The sequence below is a fragment of the Calidris pugnax genome, unplaced genomic scaffold, assembly GCF_001431845.1.
Source record: "Calidris pugnax isolate Ruff unplaced genomic scaffold, ASM143184v1 scaffold76, whole genome shotgun sequence".
In the NCBI taxonomy this organism is placed as follows: domain Eukaryota; kingdom Metazoa; phylum Chordata; class Aves; order Charadriiformes; family Scolopacidae; genus Calidris; species Calidris pugnax.
The window spans coordinates 568,346-595,060 of NW_015090827.1; the positions used below are offsets into that span (position 1 = coordinate 568,346).

At 40.7% G+C, this 26,715-nt stretch overlaps 1 protein-coding gene across 1 annotated transcript in view; it reads left to right on the plus strand.

Moving 5' to 3' along the window:
- VPS50 (VPS50 EARP/GARPII complex subunit) overlaps positions 1 to 26,462 on the plus strand; it is a 43,554-nt gene extending 17,092 nt beyond the window's left edge. The window contains exons 13-27 of the mRNA XM_014940318.1: positions 1,957 to 2,054; positions 2,770 to 2,864; positions 3,556 to 3,654; positions 5,199 to 5,289; positions 6,799 to 6,975; positions 7,529 to 7,647; positions 8,319 to 8,425; positions 12,514 to 12,635; positions 16,101 to 16,181; positions 20,104 to 20,252; positions 21,379 to 21,475; positions 21,620 to 21,778; positions 23,116 to 23,237; positions 24,109 to 24,298; positions 25,714 to 26,462. Of these exons, the coding sequence (XP_014795804.1) occupies positions 1,957 to 2,054; positions 2,770 to 2,864; positions 3,556 to 3,654; positions 5,199 to 5,289; positions 6,799 to 6,975; positions 7,529 to 7,647; positions 8,319 to 8,425; positions 12,514 to 12,635; positions 16,101 to 16,181; positions 20,104 to 20,252; positions 21,379 to 21,475; positions 21,620 to 21,778; positions 23,116 to 23,237; positions 24,109 to 24,298; positions 25,714 to 25,833 (1,826 nt within the window). The 3' untranslated portion in view covers positions 25,834 to 26,462. The remainder of the gene's footprint in view (positions 1 to 1,956; positions 2,055 to 2,769; positions 2,865 to 3,555; positions 3,655 to 5,198; positions 5,290 to 6,798; positions 6,976 to 7,528; positions 7,648 to 8,318; positions 8,426 to 12,513; positions 12,636 to 16,100; positions 16,182 to 20,103; positions 20,253 to 21,378; positions 21,476 to 21,619; positions 21,779 to 23,115; positions 23,238 to 24,108; positions 24,299 to 25,713) is intronic.
- The last annotated feature ends 253 nt before the right edge of the window (positions 26,463 to 26,715 follow it).

Genomic DNA, 26,715 nt, shown 5'->3' on the forward strand with positions numbered 1-26,715 from the left:
GGCAGAAGCACAAAACCTTTGTCTCTTGGCTAAGTCCTCCTAAGTCCATTTAGAACACTGGATGTGTTCTAAATGAATATAAAATGTCTTAAAATGACTTTATTCCCCACTAACCCAAGATGCTTGTGTTTGGCACAGGGTGAAATTTACAGTAGTAAGATTTATGCAAAACTTGTATTTATTTGAATCAGATAAATTTCCTCTTTTCTTAGTGAAGAGGAGGCTCCTGTCAAAGGGTAAGGACTATAGGATGGCTGCTAAAGTTAGACAGTAAGTAGAAAGAGGGAAAAAAAATGGAAGTAAAGAACTTTGCACTCTGTGCTTCCTACAGTGCAGTTGAAATCCAACATTTCTTTCAAAGCTCATATTTATTACAGATTTTAAGTCTTAAAAAGAATGAAATCTATGCTAATTAGCATTGTCTTCCTACTTTAAATTTGAAAAATTAATGAAAGTATTTTCTTCAGAGTGTCATTCCCATATTGTATGGAACCTTAAGGATGAAAAAAAATGATTTATTGAAATTGTTATTTCAGATGAAAGCTTTTCTGTATCAGAATTAAAAATTAAAGTGTATCAGAATTAAAAATCAGGGTTTGAATATTTAATTTTTAGATGTACCATGTGAAGAAAGATTTTGAAGTTTTGAGTGAATTGCCCACTCTCGATAATATCAGTCTTAAATTTGCAATAACTTCAGTTAATGGTATTTCCTTCTCTTGTTTTCATTTTGTTGTGATCTTTGCATGTGTAGAATGAAGCAGGTATAATAAAGAGTTTATTGCATGGAAGTACTATCACAGCTCCACAGCTCAGCTCCAGATGCAAGTTTAAAAATAGTTCCTTTTACTATGGTTGCTTCTGATATCCTGAAGAAAGAAAACCATTTGCACTACAAAATCTTTTAAAGGAACCATTAAGCCTAATAAAGTGCTATATTCAGGGACATGAGGAATTTAAAATGCATTGCTTTTTAAGCGTGTTTGCTGCTAATCCCCCAAATCTTCTGCCGCTCAGGTTTACCTCCTGGAGACGCTGTGGTTTAGCTGTGAGGCACAACTAGAATGCGTTTGAGCTGCTGAATCGCTTTTCCAAATACCTCAGCAGTATTAAAACCCACAAAAGGGAATTTCACAAGTATAATTTAATTTCAGAGGGACTATAAATATCTGCCAAATGTCAGGTTTTTCTAGAAGTCGCTGCTCATGCTGTAGTAATTATTAAGCCTGTACACAGAAGTCTCATTCCATGTGCATTGATGCAGTGGTATGTGCTGAAGCCAGAGCAGAGTTGCTGTAGGAAGGGCAGGAGTGTCCCAGGGACCCGGGGGCAGTTCAGGAGGGGATGCCAACCTGGTTCCTGCAGGGAAACCCTGGGGACTGGGGCAATGGAAGGAGCAGCCTCAACTGTTGCGTGTGTATCTGGATTTTATCATTCGGAGAGCTCAGAGCTGTCCCGGTATTTTCTCTCCTTACACCAGTTAATCTCAGCAGTACCTTCGATGGGCCCTTGGTCCTGGGTCACAAACCCAGCTGTAGAAGAGGGGAATTACATCGCTCTTTCTATTTTAATAGTGAAGCTTATCCAACACAAGTCCTACGTGGATTATGGAAAGGAGGTTGCACTTCATCTGGATTGTGTGTCAAGTATCTGTGATTATTAATGCCTGTTACAGATGTTAAAATGTACTTTCCATAACTTGTAAATAATTCCCCTTCTGTGTTTCTGAGGAAAGAGGTGTGTCTGCTTTAGATCATTAAATATTCTGCTTGTTTATGGTCTGAAAATTAGCCTAGTTTGAGGCTGCAGAGCGAACTGGAATAGAAAATACTTTCACAACAGGATTTTTTTTGTTGGATAATATGATAAAGGCTAAGGCAGAAGTTTCATTATGGGTAGAAAACTAGGATACATTTCAAGGCTTTGGGAAATACCTACAACACCTTTCACCTTCAGTTTCAGATGGCAGCAATGTCATGGGAACTGAAGAGAACACTTTTGACCGCAGCTATGTCAAAAAGAAATTGGAGCATGGGCTTTCACGGATATGGCAGGTATGGGATTTGATATTTTTTTTTTTTTCCCCTAAATATTCACGCCTCCTCCCTGTATCAATTAAAGTTATATTTATATTGAGCTTCTTAAAAAAATATCTCTGGAGAGATTTATCAAGCCCGTGACAATCTAATTTCTGTGCTTCAGATACTGCTTGGTGGCTGAGCTTACAAACTCGCTCAGATGCCAAACCATAGTAACGTGACTTTCAGCCTGATCCAGCTTCTTCCAGCCTGTGTGCTGCCCCACGCTTCATTTTCCTCTCTTGTGCTTCTCTCTGTTAGCACAGTCGTACTGCTTTGTGTTTCTGGTGTAACCATAGCCATGGAGAACCTGAAGTCTTGTCAACCTGCCTGGGTTCATGTGTTCCTGGTCCGCTTGCTGGGTCAGTTTGATGTGCAGCGAGACCCCAAATGTGTGATGGAAAAACTAAACCTTTTATGTGGCTGAATCGTAATCCAAAGCTCTGTTTCTGCAGTGACAATAAAGCGTCTGGGATTGATCTTGTGTTATAGGGCATTAAAGAAACTGATTATCATATTACTTTAGAAAGTCAGTGAGAAATCATTCATGTTACAGAAAATCGAGTTCTACTGTGAATCTCGAAGTTACAAGTGTAAACAAAGCAAAAAGTGCAACTGAACCAGGCAGCTGAGCCTTCACCTTTTTGTCTTTAGTGTATTAAGTACACAAAAACGTGTTTGTGTTTTGTAGGATGTTCAACTGAAAGTGAAAACATATCTCCTGGGAACAGATCTGTCTAACTTCAAGTATGACGACTTCATATTTGTGCTGGACGTTATCAGCAGGTACGCTGGTGTGCTCCTGAGGCTGCTTAAACACATGTGCACAAACTTCAGCTCTGATAACACAGCACAGTTAATTAAGGCTGATATTTACGTTCTGATGCCGACTTTGTTCCTATCTACTGATAGTTTGAAGAGCACTTTTTTATGTAGGAGTCTCGGAGTGAGTGCCAGTCTCTGTCGCTGCCTGCTCCAAGGACATACTCAGGAGAGGTGGCATAAAGGGGTTTGCTGCTCAAGTAGTGCTTAAGTGGGGTATGATTTCAGTATTGGCCACTGTTAAGATTTCAGATGTGACCTTTTTGATGTTTCTAACAGCTTTTAAAGGGGCTCTCAGTCGAGAGCAGTAGAGTGTTGTGATACCGCTATGTGTACAGTATTATGTGCTTCTGTTTTGGTAATAAAATGGTGGATCCAGACTGAGCTGTACAGTGTGCCCTGCATAGTGGGACCTCAAATATATGTTTATTTTGTGTATGGCTCTTTGTATGTCTGGGACATTATGATGGGATTTGGAGAGAAATGAGACATGGACTTGTGTGGAATGAGTGAAGTGTTTGCAGCTGAACTTCAGTGCTCTGCTTTAACGGAGACACGTGTGTGCTCCTGGCAGTGACTGAGGCCTGTCACTCAGGTTGGAACAGCAGTACTAATAAGTCAATGAATGTTCCTAAACTCTGTTTTATTGTTACAGGCTAATGCAAGTTGGAGAAGAATTTTGTGGCAGTAAGTCTGAAGTTTTGCAAGAATCTATCAGAAAACAAAGTGTTAACTATTTCAAGACATACCACAGGTGAGACTACTGTATGTGCAGTGGATGAATCTCATGGATTTGCTTTTGTTGGGTTTAACTTTCGATGCTTTCCAGAGGAATTCCACTGCATCATGTTCCTGCACTGAGGCTGACACAGAGCTGAATATGTAATAGTAGAGCATACGGGAGGCCTTTTTGGGTAAAAGTTGATTATTTTGAACAATGAGAATGGGCTTTTGGCAGAGACCGTCAGTGAGGTGAGGGGGTGTTTGTTCTGGGGGTCTGTCAAGGGGGTGTCTGATCCCCAGAGCTGCTCAGAGAACAGACACATCGGATCTTCGTGTGAGCTGCTGCCTGGGCTCGGACACTGGGGAAGTGTCAGTGCCTGGATTTCAGCTTTGAAATGACACCAAACTGGTGTTCTGTAGTGTTTAAATGATTTTTATGCTATTCTGTGACTTTTTCTTCTTAGTCTTCCCTTCAAGGAATTTTAGTTTGTAGTGCTGCTGTTCCCAGCACCTCTCCCCGGTGTTCCTGCTGGCTTTGCTGCCAGACCCGCAGGCTGCGGGTGCTCCGTGCCTCCAGAAGAGCGCCCGGAGGCCCTTTGCCCTTAGCTGCTGCAGTTCAATAGATATGGCAAACTGTAGTCAGAATTCAACACATTGCTCGTCTCGCTGAGGCAAGAAAATTGTAATAGTCCTGGTGATTATAGTTCATTATTGAAGTAGTGGTATTTCTGGAATATTTTACTGCCTAATTAGAAACTCAGTGAATAATGTACCAAGTTAAGCAAACCAATATACTAATATACTATATATTCAGAAGCAAAGGTGCAGCACCATGACCTCAATAAGCACTCATGGCTGCCTGTTTCTATATGAGTTTCTGATTATCTGGCAAAAAAGATTTTCTTTGATAAAGGTATTTCTGCTTATCGCTGAACAGAGGCTTTTCTAGTGATTAAAAACATAACAGAGACAACGCAGAGATGTAGTGGCTTCCTTACATTTCCCTAATACGTTGTCTATATTAGTACCAAGGTAAAGTTAAGCCATGAAGAAAAACATAGCCCAGGAGATGAACAGCCACTGAGGTTTCTTCTTCTCTGAGAAGCCGAGGTGTCTGTAGAACGTTGGTTCCTACCACTTGCCTTTGCTGCCCGCTGGCTGCGGTCTCTGTTGGGAGCAGCATCTCTGGGTGGGCTCTCAGAGCTGCTGTGCTGCTCCTGGAGAGCTTTATGTGGTATATTGCTCTCTGCAGGTCACGGAGAGGAAGAAGAGTCAAGTGTTACTGCATAATCACAGGCGTTCCTCTACACTTTTTAATGGTTTTGACAAAAAAATTTGTTTCCAAATTTTGGAGATTGATATATTTAGAGAATTTCTCCAGAGGTGTCACAGAACACACATTGTGTTAGTAGCCAAAGCCTAGAGATGGCCTGTCTGTTGAAAGAACAAATTAAATACCTGTTTTCAAATGTGAATTTTTATGGTTTTTTGAAGGTGTTTTTCACTGCGTAAGTTAAATAATTGTCTGCTTCATGATTTGCTGCCAATTAAGAGTATTCATTTGTTGTATTTCAGAACCCGACTTGAAGAATTAAGAATGTTTTTGGAGAATGAGACCTGGGAACTTTGTCCTGTTAAATCAAGCTTTAGTATTCTGCAGCTTCATGTATGTTCTATGAATTACACACACAAATGTGGTAATACTTTAATAGCTCAGAGTCCAGGTGTCCTGAGAAGTAATAAGATACGTGAAAGACTGTGCAGATATTTTCAATGACTGATAAAACCCCCTGAATTTCACTTAATGATATTGGAAACTTAGGTTCAGAAGCTTTTAAAACAGTAGCGTTCCTTTTTCAGGCAGGTGGAGGTTTTCAGGAGACGTAAGCATAATGTCAGCCTTTACTTGTCATGTTTGACTGTGGGGTTAATATGTGAATTTTCCATTTCTAAAAGATTTATCTCAGAGTAAGAAGCTAAAAGATGAGAGTCTAAAAGCAATCACAGGAGCACTCATAGCTTGTTCCAATTGTGGCATCTGTTTCTGGAACCACAGGTCACGCGTGCTTCATATGGGAAGGGAAAAAAAGGTTAATGCTTGTGTGGTGAAGTCGGACTGAGAACAAGCAATTGGCGTGCTCCCCTGCTGTCCTAAAGGGGTTTGTGAGGAGTTCAGCATGTGGTGGGTGAATTTCACCTGTTTTGCCCAACACAAAGTGGGTGCCTGTAGTTAAAGCTGCCACCACGGTGCGAAAATAGCTAAAGGTGGGCAGTCTCCAGCAAAAGATACTTGTGCGGCTGCTGCAGAGTTAGGAGGAGGCTGCTGGGCAGTAACAGCACGGAGGGGAAGGGAAGGAGGACCCTCAGCAGCATCCAGTAGCAAAAGAACTAATAGTTTTAATAAAGGAATTGGATTATAAATCCATACAGACTACTCAAGGGACTGGAGCAGCAGAAAATGGCAGAAAGTAACACGTTCATTTAAACAAACAGAAATCTAACATTGCAGCCCTTTTAACTGTGTACACTTTGATCTTTAAACCTTTAGATAAATCATAATGTACATTTTGCCATTTACGAAGATCAATAGCTAGAGTTTAATAGATAAAAATGATGTCAACTAAGATAAATCAAGATTTTTAGAAAAAAAAAGTCTAATATCATACCTTATAAACCCTACATAGTCCATGTGTTTGCAAAAGTCTGTGCACTCACCCAGTCATCAGAAAATTCATGTGCAATGGATTTGAGAAATAATAAATGTTGAAAAGAACTTTTTAGAAATAAAATATTAAGAAATCAGCTTTAGTAAATTACTAGGTAACTTCTGTAAAGAAAACTACATTTTTGCATAGAATTTAGGTCTTGTTTTATCTCCTAATTTATGTGGAAAACCTCCAGCTTGGTTTTCACCTAGTTTTAGGCAGAGAATACTTTCAGAATGCAGGAGATCCGGTGCGTGTCGTAGCCCCACACTCAGAGTCGTGACTGTAAGATTGCCAGTCTCAAGGCTCACCTGGGCCAGCACGAGAAGGGTGTTTAAATGCGCAGAAAGTTTCGTGTGGGGTTAATTGTCCATGTTTGTTGTTATCCTCTGGTTTTGTGGAACTGGAGTCATAATAATGCTGGAAGTGCCTCACTGGTGGTCAAAGTTGCCCTTCCTTTCTGTGAGCAGGAGTTCAAGTTCCTGGAGCAGTCGCGGTCCCCGTCGGTGTCTCCCAGTAAGCAGGCTGCCTCCGCCATCCCCCCGGCCGTGACGCTGTTCCAGCAGTACTGCAGCGGAGGAAACCCCTTCGAAATTCAGGCCGACAGCAAAGACGATGAGACCGAGGACGTGCTGGCTTCCAACGGGGTGCGTACAGAGCGGGTCAGGAAAAAATCAAAACCAAATTGTGCTCTTAGTAAACGATGATCTGTTTTGTGTGACAGTGATGGCAAAATGTCTTAGCGCAGGGGTCAGTTAAATGCAGTACTAGGCACCGGAGTAATATCATTGCCTAGGAAGTGATCTGTTATCTCTGTTAGCATATGGATACATTTTGAGGTTTTGTTACTGTTTTTTCAGGCTATAAACCAAATAACGAAAGCTCAGATATGTGGGTACTTGATACAGCAACAAGAAAGCAAAAAAAAATTATCAGTAGCTGGGAGAAATAGGATGATGCAAATATTTACTCTTCATCAACACCAGAGAATAGATGTTTGTTTAGAAATTCACTTACAAAGGGCTTTGTATAATTTTCCTGCTGCATTTTTAATAAACATTGTCAGTAGCCTTTCAGCCAGCAAAGTTGTTTGTATCCTGATGGAGGTAAAAGCCAAGAAGTGACCAAAACGCTACGTTAAATGAGTGACGATAAAATAATGGCATTCAAATTTTTTTTTTTAATTTTTTTTTTTAACAGTATGAATCGGATGAACAAGAAAAAAGTGCATATCAAGAGTATGACAGCGACAGCGATGTTCCTGAAGAGTTGAAAAGAGATTACGTGGATGAGCAGACAGGAGATGTCCCTGTGAAAAGGTAAGTAGATTGTGTGAGTCCCTGGTCTCATTTACATGCTTTTCATCTCAGCACTCTAATTAGTTCATTTTCTGTTCAGTCTATGCTCTACCACAATGGAATAATAATCAAACAATCTTGATGTTACCTGCACGTTTAGAAAGGCTCAGCACTTAGATCTCTGGAAGGGAGAGGAAGGGGAAGCTGCTCATCATTATTGCAGGAAGCAGTTTAGGAGAGCCAGGTTGGAGGGGAGGAGGAAGGCTCCCTGAGGCAGGTCGTGGGAGAACATTCACCAGCATTAGGTGTTACCCCATGTGCTTCTACAGCTGCTGGCCTGTGCGCCTCTAACTGCTGCTGTGGCAAAAGCAGTTGTTGGCAGATTAAGGAGGCTTGGGCTTCTGCTTTTGCAGAACAAAAGGAAACTTTTACAGATTAAAGAAAAATAATAATTCCATAGCTTGAAGGCAGTCATTTGGAATTTTTAGTTCTCCTTGTCTTTAAGGAGATATATATATACACACACACATACATATAAATGAGTATATATATTGTATTACACTGTGCTGGAAGGTGTACAGTCATGTGGAGGAAGGGGGGAGGAAGGATTTCTTCTATACTAAATTTTATTTGTGTGTCCTCCAATATAACAGCAGTCACATTTGGGGTATTTTGTTTCATTTTCTTTAAAGTGTTTCTCGTGAAACTCTGAGGAGCAGAAAGAGATCAGACTATAACCTCAATAAAGTGAATGCACCCATCCTAACAAACACCACGCTGAATGTAATTCGGCTTGTTGGTACGTAGAACAATTGGACTTTTATATGTGTTTTTTATTGTAATGCAAACCTACTGATAACAAATACGTTAAGTGAATGTTAAGGCTTTTAAAAGTATACCTCATTGGGCTCTATTTCCACTCCTTGAAAATGTTAATAAAATAGAAATAAAGCACTACACCAAAATATTTTTAATTAAATAGACAAATTTGATTATATCTTGTGAGTTGCTTTTACTTTGAAAATTAATCTGCGTGCATATATTGATTTTAACCAATAATGGTGGATTATTTGTCTCAAATATTGAATGCATAAAACTACTGACTTTATGTATAGATTGTGGAAAGTAACTACCTGAATGTATCATGTCAGGCAGAAGAGAGAGGAATTCTCTGTGTGTTATATAAATGAAGTTTATCTTCAATGTTTATGTGCTTAGAAATAATAGTGGTACTTCAGAGCAAGCTGTTTTTAAAAGAGATTACTCCCACACCTGGTTAGTACCTCTGCTGTCCTAGAGGGCAGCATAGAAATCAGAAACTAATTTTCTAAACCATTTTCAGTGGGTTTTTTTCTGTTGGAGCACCTACATTATATTCTGTCATGACTTTTCCGCTGCTGATATATGCATTAGGTTGGAGAGATTTGTGTGTACCTTCTAGAGCGAGGGTTTGCTCTAACAGAAGTTGGGGTTGAATCTAGAACTCACAGCACTTTTACATAGACCATCGGGTCTTGTCCCTGTCCTCACACAGTGTAAGGGTGGGGGGAGCTGTAGTTCTAGTTTTCCAGTTTTACACAAGTTCTCTTTATATTTGTGGATTCTGGCCATAACCCCAAACTTAAACAGTGTTTGTAAAGCTCATATATATGCTTTTTCCCCCTTCTGGAATTGCAATTTCACTATTTTTGCTATTGGGGGTGTTTTGTATTGTTTCTGTAATGCCTGATAAATGGTGTTATTTGGAAGGTGGCATTGGAAGGGGATGTCCTGCAGCCCCTGCTGCAGGGAGACAGTCCTGCCTGCAAATACACTTGTTTTGAGCTCCAGCTTAAGAATGGTTCTGCTTTGTTCCCACCGCTCTATCTAACAAATTCTATTCCAGAAACCATATCAACTTCATGGTTAAAATTAAAAAATAAAAATAATTATCCACCTCTTTTCTGGCCACTTGATCTTATGCCAAAATAACTGTTGAGGTTTAGCAGATCCTCTTGCTCTGCGATGCCCGCTGCCCCGCTGTTTTTACAGAAAGCAGTCCTGGTTCTTCTCAGTCTTTGATTTGCTAAACTAAACGTACCAAGCTTTTTCCTATCCTCTGTATTTATCCACCAGAAGCTGAAGTCCCTACCCCGTTGCCAGTTCTTTCCCTGCTGACTTGTCCCGTGCAGTGCGTGCCCCTGGTGGATCGCAGCCTCCTGCTCACAACCTGCCTCCCTTTTGCACCTCTGAGATTTCTCACAGCTTCCCTGTGCTGGCACTTCAGTCCATCTGCCAGGAGCTCCTACAGCCAGCAGGTCCTTAGCTTTCCCAGCTTTTTCCAAGGGATGAGCTGCTAGTTTATAGCAGAAAGATGCCTGCTTTTAATTAATTGACACCCAAATGCATGGCTTTACATTTTGTACTACTGAATTTAATCCAATTTTTATTACGGCAGTCATCAAGGTCTTCCAGTTCCTCCTGTATTTTGTGTCAATCCTTTTCTGTTTTGATGGTACCTCCTTATTTTTTTCCATTATCACACTCCTGGTTTTGTGCCAAGGTCATTAATGAAAACATTAAAGAAGAGGCCAGTTGCTGGGAACTCCACTAGTAGCTTTTCCAGATACTGCCCTTTTCAACACACCCCATTCTGTCCTTTTTATTAAACCCTTACTCATTTAAAGAACTCTAGTTTCACTTGTTTACTGTGCACTATTGTTAAACTAATATTTTGTCTAAACCTTAATTGACTCCATCTTCTGCTTCTGTCACTTCTTATTTTCTTCAAAACTTGGTCTGAAGTCCTACAAATTAAAGCAGTAGATCAATAGTTGGATGTCTGTTTTCCCTGTTCTTATTTCCTGATTTTCAGTTGTAGTGGTACAGCCCGTGCCTCAACTGCCTATTGCACACCCGGGTTATTACACTGATCACCAGCCTGGTGATTTCACGGCCATTCCTTTATCACGTCCTGGTTCCTTTGCTCCTGCAGCGTGGCTGTTTTCAGGTTTTTTCCAGCTCATTCTCAGTGTGCCCCGAAGTGGCCAGTTCAGTTCTCTCAGTCCCCCTGTTCCCCTGCTCCTCGTGTTTCCCACTGCCAGGATCCTTGTTCCCAGGGAAAGCCAAGGCCATCCGTTCTTGCTTTGGGGCCTCTTGTTTGTCTGCAGTTTCTGTCCTTCACATCCCCCGGGTTTATTTTTCAGTAGGACTGGCTGAACAGGGGTGTAACAGCGCTCATAACCCGTTTGGAACTATTTCTGTGTGCTCTGTGCTTCGTGGGGGGCTGGATGAACAAAATGATATAATTGCAATGCTCTTTTCTCTATTTCCTTCAAAGTGGCATGTATGTCATAGGAAGCTGCGTATTTGGAGTTGTGAGGCTCCCTAAGAAAGAATTTTACTAATGACTGTAGATATACTAAGACTCAAGTATGTATTATTCAGGAGGTTCTGTATTTACTTTAGTTGTGTACGGATTAGTCTGATGGAGAGTACTCTCTATTTACTGCCTTTAAGGGTAAAAGATATGTTGGAAATAATAGTTCAGAAGAAACCTGTCAAAGGTTCGGCAGCTTTAGCCATTAACAGGGACCCTCTGGAAAGTCAGGCTCCTTGGAGCTGTTGACACTCCATGTTGTGTTCAGTGTTCCCGGGAGCTTCCAGGGGCTTGGCCTGTGGGTGCTGTTTGGAAATGTTCTCCTCCTCCCCTTTTCAACCAAAACAGGGGTTTTCTGCACTGTTACCTCCTCGCACTAGAAGTTAAAAGTTGGCATCCTGTTAGAGAGAGCAACTGGGAGGAAATGTTCTTGGAACATGTGTTGTGTGGAGATGCTGAATGATGCAGTAATAGAGAAATGTTCTTGGCACCGGGAGATTCTTATAGGGACAGACTTGGGCAGTGCACAGCGTGGAGCCCCTTGGAAAAGCATGAGATGCTGCCTGTGAGATTACCTTGAATATTCATGCCAGCTGCACAGATACTTGGAAATCCAACTGTCCAGAATGTGACACATCACCCTCAGAGAGTGTAGGGTTGTGGGTGAGTTTAAAAATGTGTTTATCCCCGAGTAAGCGGAGAAACTCAGCCTGTGGCCATACAGAGTGTTCCGCTAGCAGACGTGGAGGGGGCTGCTCTCACTGGGGTGCTGGCCTTTCCCAAACATTGGGCTGTGCAGTCGGTTTTCCCTCTGGAAGACAGAGAATTTTTTAAGTCTGCTTTGCAGTTTGTTCATGATAGGAAGGAAGACAAGGAATTATTCTTCTCCCTGGGTGTGCCAGGGTCCCGGCATCCTCCTTTTCTGTCAGTCTGTCCCTCTAGAAACATTTCAGACATATGTCTTAAAACTGTTTGGGTTTCTTACGCAGAGATAAAGAGGAAGGAGAGCAGGAAATGCTGCGTTGCTGGTGTGAAACACGTTATTCCTAGAGCTGTTGGATGCATATAATTTTTACACTGGGGTTTTCTATTGCTTGAAAAATATCCACATGGGCATATTTAAACACACACCACTGCATAAAGTCTGCAGTGGCTTTATATATTGTCTGTTAGAGACTATTTTGGGGCATTACTATTTTATGGCTAAATGAAGCTGACATTTGTAGAGGATCCAGAAAGCTGTATATTGTGAGTTTGGTACCAGAAGGCCCAGAATGGTTGAAGGCATTTTGATACAAATTAACATCCACTTTTGGAGAAGTCTTGAGGCATTTGTGGTGTCTTAGTCATCATACTTAGCTTTTTTTTTTTAAACATCTTAATCTCTAAAATAGTACTAAATTGTTCTTCATTGATATTCAGGGCTAAATAATAAAATTCCTAAAGCTGGTTTTGAGTTTGCCAGACTCAGTGCTGTCTTTGTAGCACTTAATGCTGGGGAAACTGATCTTCTGTATTTCATTTTTAAGGGAAATACATGCAGATGATGAACATTCTGAAACCAATTGCATTTGACGTGATCCACTTCATGTCCCAGCTCTTCGATTACTACCTGTACGCAGTCTATACATTCTTTGGCCGAAATGACACGGTAGGTAGAACCATTTTCATTCATGGTTTGGAGCCTGGAGACTATGGGTTGGTTTAGTTTTCCTTTGTGTATTTCTCTAACTTAGATAAGAATAGCGAAAGGGAGAGGAGCAGGGGACCATGAAAGTTAAGTAGTAGCTAAGGTTTAAGAGGTTTGAAATAGACGTTTTGAGATCTAGTATTCTGTCAAACTAATTGCATTAATGAAAACAGGGTTTTTCTGAGTAGTCTTGAAATAAACGTTTGTTGGCAATGTCTGCACATAACATAGATCAGCTTTCAACAGAGTTGTCTTAAAGCATTTATGAGGAGCTGCATGTGAAAACAATTTTCTCCTCTCTTGGCCCCTAAATTACTCCCCAAGTAATAATGCTGTGGGGTTCCAAGCTCATCATCATCTGTTGGCAAATTGTAATGGATTTTCAGACTCAACATACGGTTCTGAATGGTTTTGAGCAGGACAAATGCATTTGCAATTTGTTTGTGTTTAGAAGATGGGTGTGTTTTGATATTTTTTTGTTTGTTTTGTTTTTTGTTAAGATAATTGATTTCCATGGGCTAGTCAGCTGCTCTGCTCTTCACATTGTGTTGCATTCATTTGGGTTTTTTTCACTCCGTGTTGTGTTTTTAAAGCTGGTGCTGAGTTCCTCCCTCCCTGCTGCTGGCAGAGAGCAGCACAGTGCTAGGCAGGTAAACGGTACAGCAGACGGGGGCAGAATTTGATGTTTTGTAGCATGCCCAAGTTTTGTTTTGACAGATGATTTTCCATGGGAACATAATGCTTACAAAGGGTCTATGAATGCCATAAACCCTCTTGTAATGCTGCTTAAATGTCCTCGCTCCCCGTAGTGTTTGTCAACCTCTAGAAAGTAGAGGTGGGTGATGGTATGTGATTTACACCACTGAGGGTGTTTTGTTTTACACAGTAGCATGGGATTGCTAAAAGTGTGCTGGTAATAGAACTGCCAGAAGTGGTTAAAATGCTTTGTGAATGTTGTGCTTGTGTTGCCTGTGTTAGTACACACATCAGGAGAGTGAGTAATTGTCCGGAGCTCATTGCCAGTTCTGTGAAAACCAAAGATTTAAAATAAACAGGTTGAGTTTTGTGACTGGCCACACTGCTCAGTCATTGATTGCTCTTTCCAGACCTCTTGGACCCTCTGTACTCAGCAGCTGGCTTTCTTCACTGCCAAAAGGTGCACAATTTTAACCAGAATTGCTCTTTCAAAACCTTTTTCATTTGTGGGATGCAAGTTAAGGCTTCCCTGCCCCCTTATCTCAAGTTATGGAGCGACCTAACATGAAATTAAAAGGAATGGCCTATATTTAGTGTCTGTTCACTAAAGTGTAAGACGCTCATGAACATGCCACAGAACAGTCTTCCTTAGCGGAGTAAAACTGAGATGAGTTTGAATTTTTTTGATAAGACATAATAATTGGTAAACCTAAGGCCATTCTTGCGGAAAACACTTCATTTTATTTTTTTTTTAAACTGTAAGAGGTGATGTAGAATTGGTGAGGGGTAAAATTATTCTGTAAATCGTCGAATGCTCTGCTTACTAACCTTCCTAGGTGATGGGTCTGTGGAGTGTCAATACCTACCATTCTGCATATGGAGATAGCTTCCCTGAAGCAAAACACTTGTACTGCCAAGTGACATGTTCTGGGGGAAAACAGGGGCTTCTGTCCTCGGGGAAAATGCTGAGCGACAATCATTTTGGGTTTTTTTGTTGTGTTTTCTCCCCCTCCTAAATATCGCTCCCCAGTTCTGACTCAAGGCTGTAACTGGTCGCTGCTAAATCTGGAGTTCTTGATATGTAGTGTTTTATGGAAATTTTGTTTTTACATTCCTTTTCACTCAGATACTTTTCAAACAAGAAATTGCCATTTTTTAGAAAGAAATACATCATTGTAGGATAAGTAAGTAAAAGTTACTGATAACTATTGTTACCAGTAATTGAAAGGCAGAAAGAGAAAGAATTAGTGGCAGACTGTGGGATGTGTACTTCTGATGCTGTAGGTGCAAATCTCTTAAAATGAGATTTAATGGCTGAAAATTGCAGATAGTTTTTTAGTATATTTTTTTTTCCTTTAAGCAGGGTATTTTTTCTGTTTCTTCTTACCTTCACACGGAGAATAGCCAGTCTTGAATTGGGAGTACTTGTGGCCATGTCTCGAAAAACTGCTGTATCACATTAAGGAGGGAAAACAGGATTAAGGGTGTGTTTCTTAAAGGGAAAAAAAGTTAATTTCTTTTTCACCCATATTCCTGCAAAATCAAAGGCAGTTCAGAACTGAGATTTCTACAGTGAAAATGTGAAGAAAAATGCAAATTATTTTTGTAAAAAAGCTTAGTTGTGGAAAAACAAAGGTGTGGACACTGGGTCAGTGATTCATGTCTCCTAGGTTTCATCAGAGTGCACTTCCCGTGGGATGAACCTCAGATGAAAATTGTCTTTTAGTATATAGGAGGGTTGGAACGGATGGACATCTTAAGTCAGAAACAGTAGATGCAGTGAATGGGGACCGAAATTATACCTTTTTGCATTTAAAAGGAGTGGATGAGATGACATGAACTTGAACCCTTCCTTCCCTGATGTAGTGCATTAAAGGAAGTCTAATAATACAACATACAACAGGGCTCTAAATGCTGCTGAGTAAGGTGCCTTTTGGTGGGAATCACATACCAGAACCGTATCCAAACACCTCCGGTGTCTCGATGTCAACGTGTGTTTCTTATCTCTCCCGTTTCCACTTCCTTTGTTGTGTCAGTTTATTCTTTGTTTTTTTTAATTGCAGTAGAACATAAGTAGCTAGATGAATTATGCACGTCAAACCAGAGCCTCAGCTGGTATAATTCATTGCATCTCCTGGGAAATCAGTGTAGCTCTGTTGATTCATCCCACTGAACGTCTGCACCGTAATACCCCTAAGCCGTGAACATGAAGATGGCCCATTTCTCAGCTAGATCTTTATATGCATTAAGAAATAATGACCGTTTTATAACAATCAATGGGTATAATTTTACATATGCAAGTTAGATATCTAATAAGGAATTAACAGATACTTTATAGCTTGAGAGAGAAGTCAAGACCACTTGGCTCAGGTGTGGTGCTCATGCAAGTCTCGGTGGGACATTGAGCCCGGAATGGTGCACCCCATCGCACAAATGACAAAATTGAGAGCCCTGCACCCAAATGCAGTGTTACAACAAGAAAGGGTACCGCTTGTTTGGTGGGCTGTCATCTTCATGGCAGGTATTGGGTCATCCTTCTTACCAGCGCAGTGCTGAGCGCCGTCACCTCTGTTGAGTTGCTTTTCACTTTGTGTGGTTGTGATTATGTGCTAACACTTTAATGTAGGTGAATTGTAGCTAGTGTTTGCAAACTGAAGTTTCACTTTATCACTCTGAAGTTTAAACCGATGGGGTTTCCTTTCCCGATTAAATAGAACGTGTTTCTTCCAGTTTGAGTCAACAGGCCTGGGCCTCAGCAGCAGCAGGTTACGCACCACGCTCAACAGGATCCAGGAGAGTCTCATCGATCTGGTGAGTACCTGGGCTAGAGGTCTGTGTGGGGAACTTAGCAATTGCATTTCATTGTCCCTCTTCCTGTTCCGCATCTGTAATGACAAAGGCTTAGTTTCATGGCATATCGTGATGTAGACATCGTTACTGTGTATATCACTCATTTCTAATATACAACAAAACTACTTTAATGGCTTTTGCTAGACGTAACAACAAAATTACGTATTTAAATCTTATAATGTGTTATGGTTCATTGAGTAGACTTTCCAGTATTATCCTTATTAAATGAGATGTTTTATTTAAAAAAAACACCCAAACCAACACAACAGATGACTCATTTTCCTTCAGTAAAAGAATAGCAAACCAGTCAGCTGTACTTAAAATCATTCACCTAAAAATATAAATAGAAGTAGTATCCATTATTGAGACATTTCCTAAGAGTATCATAAGTGGCTTGCGCAGTAATTAATACTGTGGATGCTGCAGTGAGGGTTTATTTTCTAAGGCTTCTGCCTTAGAAGGAAGTAGAAGACGTATGCTCTTCTCTGACTTTCAGGAGGATTTGGCATTCCAGAGAATTTTACTTTATCCCTTATAAATTCCTTGAAGTGTTATAACGAATCCTAACCTGTTCTTTGAGAGAAGCTTCTTAAAGGGTCTTGGGACCACTTCTGACAGAGTCAGTAGAGGGAGCATGAGATAGCTAATAACCTCAGGCCTCTATAAAGCAGAGTAAGGCTGGTCACATTGATATTCCTCTCAAAAGCAATGTATTCAGAAGGAAAAATGAATTCTAGAAAGATTTTGCAAATGAGTCAGTTAAAGATTATGGAAAAATGGCAAGTTATGGAATTAATTTAACTTTGTAGTCACAGTTCCTGACAGTGCTTTACAGTCTTTTTTTTTTTTAATCAGTCAAAATAATTAAAAAAAAGTCATTTATGGCCGTAAATTGGAAAAATAACAGGACTTCTTTTTCTTCTGTAGTCATTTAACAATGCTGTTACAGATAATGGTAGTGTCAATTGAAATTAATAGTGATGTTCCAGGTAGGATTTGAAAGGAGGAAGAAATTTGACCTCAGTACTATGAACTGAAAGGCATTCTGTGAGGTTTATTAATATCTTATGAATTTAAGCTGCTCTTACGCTATAAATGGAATTTTATCACTTTTTTTTCTCTCCATACTGGAGAGGGGAGTACTCTACTGGTGTTCAGCTGGACCACTGAGAGACAGAGTTGGGTTTCGGGCTCACGGCCACTGAGCGAAGAGGCTGCAGTGATTTAAGCATGTGCTCTGCTCTTCCCACATCCCTCCTCAGGCATCACTGCCCCTGCTTCTCTGGAGGGGCCCTGTCCCGCAGAGCACTGCTCACCAGTGGCTGAATCACTTCTCTGTTCCCCGTCTAACGTCTCATAGCAAAGCCAAGTGTCCTTTATGACTGGCAGCAAGTCCTCCTGCAGTTCAGATGAATGTTTTACACTGTGAACAGGAAAGATGCTGAAATTTTTACTCCTGATACTCTTCCCCCAGCTCTGTGGCTCACTGTCTCCCCAAAGAACAGAGAATTGGTGGGGGAGCTGTGGGTTTGGTTATTTATCAGGTGTAAACATTTCAAAGCTTCCAATTTTTTGCTGGTTTTGTTTTGGCTTCTTTGAGAATGACATGAAGTGAAAAGGCAAAAAAGAAGGCAGATAAAGAGTGGATTTTGACCGTTAATCAAGGGTGTCTTTGGGTCAGGGAATATTTTAGGGAACCGGCCGTTTTGCCTAGGTGATTAGACGTTACTGCGTGGGTGCAGCTGTGCTGGTGGGTGTCTCCAGAGCTGCCCGAGAGAGGTTCCATGAGTTCTAGCAAATACTCAGCCTTTGGCTCGCTTTTACCCATTCTGATAGACTCGGCACAACACAGACTTCAGTATTGAGAAATAACATGGACAATTTAATTGCAAATGTATCTGGCTGAACGTGGATACGGATCAGAACATAGAAAATTCACTTGTCAAACACTGTAGTGATGTGAGTAGCCTTTAGAGTCGTTCCCATGCTCGGTGCCTCTGTCTGTATCTGATAGCATTTACCAGACACCTCTTTTAGAAGTTTTATCTTCTGCTCATTGATCTATTTCTGTGAGATCTGTTAGCGGTACAAATGATGTGTTTGTGGTATTGATCAGTCAGCAGTCTTTGGTTGTAATGTCAGAGTTTCTGTGGGGATCCTTCCGGGCTCCCTGATTTATCTGCTTTCCGCTTCTGGAACCTGTTACAAGTTTGTTTTTTTTCAGAGGTCTCCTCTCCCATGATAGTGAGAACCCTGGTCTGTGCTCTGTCCCACCTGCTCTTGCCCGTTTTTACGTTTGTCTTTGACGTCTTGAGAGACACAGAACTGAAGGAGCCTTTCTGACTTAACCAAATCCACTGCCCTGTTGCCTTGGGCTGTCACAGGAGGCAACTCTCAACTAAAACCCAAGATACTGAAAGTGGAACTTGTGATCTTTTTGTTCCTCCACACCTCAGACACACTCAAACCTTAACAGCTTGGATGCTACTATCTTCCCAGTTGTCTTAATATTCTTAATGTCACTTTTGGCCTGGGTTTCATCAAGCAGTAAACAAATTCTGGTGCTCCTTTGTCCATAGCAGCACAGTTTTGATCTTTCTGCTCATTCTTTATCCCTAAATTTCTCACCAAGTCCTTACACGTTTTGACACAATCAGTTTTCACCCACCCTACCTGTAATTGCTGCAGCGTAACAGCAATGGGTCTGTCAGATATTTTGCTACCTGAATAACCTCCCTGCTATTCCCCCTTTTCACCTGATCATCTGGGCAGTACCTTTTCTCCTGGCTTTTCAAGGCCTACAGTGCATGTTCCTCCTTGTCTCAGTCCTCTATTTGGAAAAAGTTAGACCACCACTTTGTTACATCAGTGTTTCTGGTGCCCATTGCTCTCCATTTCTCCTTAGGCCAAACTGTCTGAAAAACGTGTGAATAGCTATTCTATTTCATGTCACTCCTCCCAGTTGTTTTTTTTTTTTCCTGTCTTTTTTTTCCTCCCTGTTTTTTTTTTTTTTTTTTGGCTATTCCCCCTTTTCACCTGATCATCTGGGCAGTACCTTTTCTCCTGGCTTTTCAAGGCCTACAGTGCATGTTCCTCCTTGTCTCAGTCCTCTATTTGGAAAAAGTTAGACCACCACTTTGTTACATCAGTGTTTCTGGTGCCCATTGCTCTCCATTTCTCCTTAGGCCAAACTGTCTGAAAAACGTGTGAATAGCTATTCTATTTCATGTCACTCCTCCCAGTTGTTTTTTTTTTTTCCTGTCTTTTTTTTCCTTCCTGTTTTTTTTTTTTTCTGTTGTGTGTTATGTTTTTGTTTTTAATTTTGCACCAGGGCACTAGCATAACCTGTCCTCATCACAGGTTATTTTCCTGTGCTGTGAATATTTCCTTGTTTTCTACAATCAAGATGTCTGCAGGACAGAAATTTTCATGGGGTGATAACTTATTTAAAAGCATCATTTGTATTTTCCTGAGGTTAGCCACAGCTCACCTGGCCAGTAAGCACACGCACAAGTAATATTCCTCTGCTTTACCTCCTTGTTTGGTTCCCGTTTTGGTTGGAGATCAGTCCCTCCATCTCCAGTAGGCAGCTGGGCTAAAGCCTCTGTTGGGCATTAACGTGTGCCAAGAAGTGTGTTCTCAACCTTTTTTTTTTTTTCCTGATATAGATAGTGATCTACATGATGTGATGATTTTTTTTACCTCTTTGAACACAACACCGTGCAAACAGAAAAAGCTATGGTTGTCTTTTGCTTCAGGCTCGATTGAAATTACTCCTCAGAGTTAGAAACATTCCTTCATCTTACCTATCATCTGGAACTGCTCAGCTGGAGACGTTCTTGCTGGTTTTGTGGGTTTTCAGTTGTCTAATCCTTTGTTTTAGGAGGTCTCTGCTGATGCCACAGGAACTCTCACAGCTGCTGAAGAGAGAAAGGAGAAGGTGCCAAGTCCACATCTCAGCCATCTCGTGGTTTTGACGTCTGGCAATTCGCTCTACGGTTTGGCAGAGAGAGTGGTGGCCACAGAATCCTTGTAGGTTATTTGCTGTACACTGCATTTTGTGGTCACTGGAAGCTATGGATTTTTTAAGAGATTGTGATTACAAGCCAAAAACTTCTTGAGAGGTCAAAAATACCTGCCCCTCAATGTGATTTTAAATATGAGTGCTAGAGGTAATTTATTCATTAAAGGTGGTGGGGCCTGACCATCTCTCCACCCCCTGCAGGCACAGGCAGTGAAATGTTACTGCAGCTGCTCCGGGAATTTGTGACAGCACAAGGCCAAATCTAGCAGGAAAAAAGTTTAATTTTAAAGAGGCTAATGGGAATATTTAGTCTGTATAGTTCATTTAAACTTTATATTACTTACTCAAATGGTGTCAGCTGAGACGCAGGACTGTTTAGTTCGTCCTGGTTTGGCTGGGATTGCAGGGTGCTGTGCAGTGGGCACCTGGAAGAGAAGGTTATAGTGAGCAAGTAACACTGCACTTAGAGTGGTTTTTATATGGTCAGAATAATGGTAGGTGGCAGATAGGAATTTTATTTCATTTTTTTCCCCACGCAAGATGACACTTAAAGATTAGAAGTTAATTTAAAAAATGTATTTTGAAAGGGGCTTATTTTCTTTTGCATCCATTTATGCTTAGTTAGGAATGTATTTCTTTATGCTTAGTTAAGAATGCATTTCTTTGTTATGTTTTTGTTAACAAATGCTACCCCTGAGAAAGAATTTGATCTCATATTCTGTCTTTTAAATATTCACTAGTACATAAGTAATTAGGAATGTTATTTTGGAATTGTAATATTAATGTTGACTGCTCTGCAGCATGGAAATTACCTGACACTTGTCTATTGACTTGAGTAGACTTTGGATAAGACTTTTGCAGTGTATCCTGAGTAAAATAGAAGTATGAGTCGTTGCTATTCAATCTTTAGTCTCTCTATTCAAGCATTTTCTTGTATGCAATCAGATTTTAGAACTCTCAGAGTTGAGAATACCTGTTGATACACTGGCATGAAACCAATACGGCTCTTCTCAGGGCTAAATTTTCCAAGCTTGCATGTCATTATTGCCAAATATGTCAACTGCAGAGTAACGTTGTACAGAGACGTGCCAAATGGTGCATTTAGTTCACAGTAAATTTTCTTTGCTTTCAAAGGGTATTTCTGGCGGAGCAGTTTGAGTTTCTTCAGCCTCATCTCGACGCGGTGATGCCAGCTGCCAAGAAGCCTTTTCTTCAGCAGTTCTATTCTCAGGTCAGAATTGTGCAATTCACAGCTGATCTTTCAACAGGATTTGAAACGTGTACAGAGAGTTGCAAATACTGTACATCTTGGTTATATATTGCTCTTACTAGCCAGAAATTTGCTGAATTGAATTTCATCTATATTCTGTTTCAGACCGTGTCCACTGCCAGTGAACTGCGTAAACCAGTGTATTGGATTGTTGCTGCTAAAGCCATCGATTATGAACAAACGCTGCTTCTCATGGCTAATGTGAAGTGGGATGTGAAGGAAATCATGTCACAGCACAATATATATGTTGATGCTCTTTTAAAGGTGAATACTTTCTGGGAAACAGTGTGCTAGAGTTTCTATAAACATTAACCTACTGCAATGCTTCACTAAAAGTGTTAAAGTAGCATGGTTAGAGCAATCCAGCACCCTGGCAAATGGTAAATTATTATAAGGAGGTCTGTCCAGAATTGTCATTGTTCTGTCTGCTGGCAGATTGCTACCAGTGATTTTTTGACTACATGGTGGGGGAAAGTGACCACAGAAGTTTAATGAGTTTCATGTCTCAGTCCTGAGTGGTAGATAAATGTGTAGTAAATGGAGTAACGTTGAGGAGAATCCAGTGGCCGGAGACAGTGATAGTGGCCTTTTAAACAGAGGCTGTTTGCTGTTCTGTGTAATTTGAGCAGTTGTCTTTGAGATGTGTCATAGGGGCTGTAGGTCACACCAGCATTGGTAATGACCATGCATTATCAGATTGTAGTTGCTATATTTAGAAGTTAGTGTTTGAAAAGGAAGGTAAAAGGGAAGTTGTTGACCCAACTTCTCCAGTGCTTTCAGCAGCAGTGGTTGTACAGTTGCTGTGTCTGATGGCATATAGGACCAGCAACAGGGAGCATCTCTGCCATCCTTTGATATATGCCTAACTTATGTTTCTAAAGGTCTTTAGAAGGAAGTTCTTGCAGAATTATACTAATTGTTGCAGAGAAACTGAAAATTTTATTTTAAAGATATGTGAAGTGTGTAGCACAGAAAAGGTTATGCGTCAGTGTTGAGTAACAGTTTTGATTATACATCTGTAGCTGTTCTCTGCTTAAAAAAAAACATACCACAAAGGAGGGATAATCTGATAGAGGATCTGTCATTGCACTGAATCTGAATCTTTGTGATTACCCTTCTTTGTGCTGCCGTGGCTTTTGGAAAGCAGTTTGTACTTACAATGTTTGGTCTCTGCAGTAGCTTTTTCGTTTTTGTGAGAGTGCAACTGGGTTTTCTTCAGTGGCTGTATATTGACTTTAGAAAAGTTGGAGATGAGTTGAGGGAGTGAGGCAATGGAAATGGCATTTGAAGGATTAGCTACTTTGTTAATTTTCAGAGGTATCAGTTTCACAGAGAACTATACCTCTGGGGAACAGAGCAGTATTTCCCTTATTAAAAAAAATGACTGAGGTAGAGTTGTGAGTGCTGTACTGGAAAGTGGTGTGCTTGGTACTTCACACGTTACGCTTGTCTCTACAGCCTCTGCTTATTAACCCTCTTGGCTTTCTCTTCTTTTCAGTATTCTCTTTCATGTGTGTTCCTAACTCTTTGTTGTTGCTAGGGTTGTATAGAGAGTGATCCCTTTTATGCTAAAGGAGTAATGAGCTTTCATGTTTCATCAGGAATTTGAAGAATTTAACAGGAGGTTGAACGAGGTGTCCAAGAGGGTCCGTGTCCCGCTGCCCGTCTCCAACATCCTGTGGGAGCACTGCATCCGCTTGGCCAACAGAACTCTCGTGGAAGGGTGAGTAGTTCAGGAAAGTCCTGGTTTGGGGTAAATACATCTATAATGATAAGATCTATTTTGTGGAATTAAAAGTTCTCATTTTGTAGTGCACTTGGTTTGGGGTAAATACGGCTATAATGAAAGATCTATCTTATGGAATTAAAAGTTCTCATTTTGTAGTGCACTGGTAAGCTCTTGTGCTTTTGGGGAGCCTACAAACATCAAGGCTTAACACAGTCCTCAGTAGTTTTTTGGCAGAGTCATGCACAGCATTAAGTCTAAGGAGGGTGGGCTTGTATCCAGATATGGCTGAGGAATGACATCCAGTGTTTTACTGAAGCATTCAAAACAATTTTATTTTCAAAAATTTATTTTTGATTGCTCATCCCTCCCTCTGAATCAGTGTCCCAGTCTCTTCACAGTCGGTATTGTCACCTGAGAATTGCAGTCCTTTCATCCACTGCGTTTATTGTTGAGTTCGTGCCTCTTGCTACGTATGTCTGGGGTCTCATCACAACTCCTTTTCATCATAGAATATGTTCTGTCTTCTGCTCCTATTACACATTTCTGTATTTCTTCCCTGGTTATCTTCACCCCATGCACTCCCTACTGTAGGATTTTCAGTGGCTTTTCCTGGGGGCATGTGTGGGTTTTTAGTATCACTGGGCACGATGTGGTTCTGTTCTATGAGACGGGCTAAAACATACTGTACTAATGCAAATAAAACTCTGCATCAGACATCCTGAGAGGAGTTCTTGTCTGTTTTTAACTTAAAGCCATAATTATCTTCCTCCTCAAGGTTCAGAGGACTAAGTTAAATGACTTTGAGAAGTAAGATTCATTTTTATTTCCTTTTAAGTGTTACTTTCTACTGTGTTTCTCTTCTTAGTTATGCCAATGTAAAGAAGTGCAGCAATGAAGGACGTGCCTTGATGCAACTGGACTTTCAGCAGTTCTTAATGAAGCTAGAAAAGTTAACAGACATTAGGCCTATTCCAGATAAAGAATTTGTGGAAACCTACATTAAAGCCTACTACCTAACAGAAAATGACATGGAGCGCTGGATAAAGGAGCACAGGGTAAGAGTTAAATTTGCATTCTTTTACTGCCTATTGGGAAAAGGCACCGTGATGACAGTCATGCTAACAGCTATAAATGATCAATGCTTCTATGTGTTAAAAATGAATATACATAATGATACATAAAAATGAACATATATCTATGTATATATTCAGTTATTATAATAAAATCTATATGGGAAGCAGTATAAAGATATATGTATGTATGAATGTCCATATTCATATTTATTATCATATGAAGTTTGTATGTGTTTCTACTGATTCAACATCTGATAAAGGATAAATAAGCCAGTCACACCTACCTACTGCGTCAGAAATTTTGGAGAACTGGAGTTGAAAACATGTGTGTGCTGCTCAGAACATGCCAAAGTGCAAACTCCATCATCAAGCGGTATCGCTGGAAATCACACTGAAATTTTCCTTTGCCTTTAGGACGGCTACAGCTAAGTTTTAGGGCACAATGTCTGTGACTCCTTGCTTTGTCTTCATTGAATAGCAGTGAATCAGGGTGGACGTTGCTCTGAGCTGAGTCTCTGTGTTGAAAGCACTGAGCTGTCACGGAGCGTAACTGCCGGTGGTAGCAGGGCTGCGTACGTAACAGGCACGTGCTGCTGGAGCTCCCTGTTCCTGGGATGAAAACTCTTTTAAAATGGAGTGCTTTGACATCTGTACTTTGGGATTACTTCAAATCCCACTAGGAATGGATGAAAGAAATATGTCTTTAATAGTGTTTTCCTTGTTTTACCTGGAGCCACAAAAGTGATGGTGAACTGTTGGTTGGTGACCTACATGGAAAAAACCTCGTTTAAACCTGCTGGTGGGAGCTCTGTTTGGGGCCGTGTTAGATATAAAGGTAGTACTGGCAAATGGGCTGTTTTCACAGGTGTTGAGAATTCTTGTCTTTACATTTTTGCCATTTTTTCCTCCTTTATCACATACTGAAATTAACATGCTTTGGAGACCCTGCAGACAGAGGTATTTAGAAGCTTATTGGAAACAAGAAGTCCGAGTAAAAAAGACCATCGTTTTTTGTCACAGTTTGTTTAGAAAAATGTTTTTGTGTTAAAAGCTTATCCCATTTGCATATATATGTCCCATCACACCTCCCAAAGAGTGGAAAATACATTAAAATTTGATTTATATATGTGCATATTCACGGAGTTACTTTCTGTGAACTCAGTCCAACTCTACTGAAGTGGTAAGGATTTTCCATTGTAACCTGCCATGTAGCAAAGTACAGTTTTTCCCTCTGCCTCAGCTCTGGAAACTCTCCAGACCTGACTTCACGGCCCCTTCACACCTCCCGTGTGTGCTGACCCTTTCTGTCAGCTGAGAGCCCACCGTGCCGTGTGTCCTGGGTTCCTGTCCTTCCCCATGGTCTGGTTTCCCGTGCTGTGACCTGTGTGTGTTTGCAGGAGTACTCCACCAAGCAGCTGACCAACCTGGTGAACGTGTGCCTGGGTTCCCACATCAACAAAAAGGCGAGGCAGAAGCTGCTGGCGGCCATCGACGACATGGACAGGCCCAAGAGATAACAGGGGACGCTGCTTTCCTCCTCCCTTGGACCTCCTCCTCTCCATGGGCCACCTCCCTCATGGGCTGGCGACAGCCTCCTCTTAAAACCGTTGTGCATGTCCTTTCTTACCAGCGTTGGGTGCGCTCTCAAGTGACATAACGCTCTAAAATACCACTTTTCTAATCTGTAGAATTCTTTTCTGTTGTACGGCTTCGGTTTTGTTCTGTTTTGTTTTTTGCCCATAGTAAAGGGCCACACTTTATGTATCATTGGTGAGCTGTATATTTTGCAGAACTGTGTACTGTAAGTAAAATCAAAATCAGAGAGAAACACGTTGGCTTAATATATAGTTGATGCTCTTTTTTAATAAAAGGGCTACTTGAAAATATGATTTCTTTCCTCCCTGCTTTCTCCCTCAGAAATTGTGCTTTATTATGGACCAATGTAAAATGAAAGGAAATGTACAATATTTGATCGCTGTACCTTGCATGTGGATTAAGAGCACAGATCATCTAAATACTCTCATATTAAAGCCTGTCATCTTCATGTGTATTTAAAAATGTCTGTTTATTTTGGAATTAATTTAGTCATATCAAAATTATTGACTTCAGATTAGTAAAAGGTAATAAATACTCTACACTAACACGATTTCTTTGTGAGACTTTATTTTCCTAATTCAATAATCCAAAAATGTCATTTACAATAGAAATTAGTAGTGCCTTCTTTTTGTACCTCTGCCAGTCTTCCCTGTTCTGAAGCAATAGTGCCAGGGAACAGGAATAATGTTTTTTTGGCTGAAGTGTTGGGTTGATGCTGAGGTAATGGCACTATTTCCTGCGATGCAGTAGGCACCCGCAGTGATGCTGACCAGAGCAAAGTCCCTGGGCTCTGTGTTAGTCCC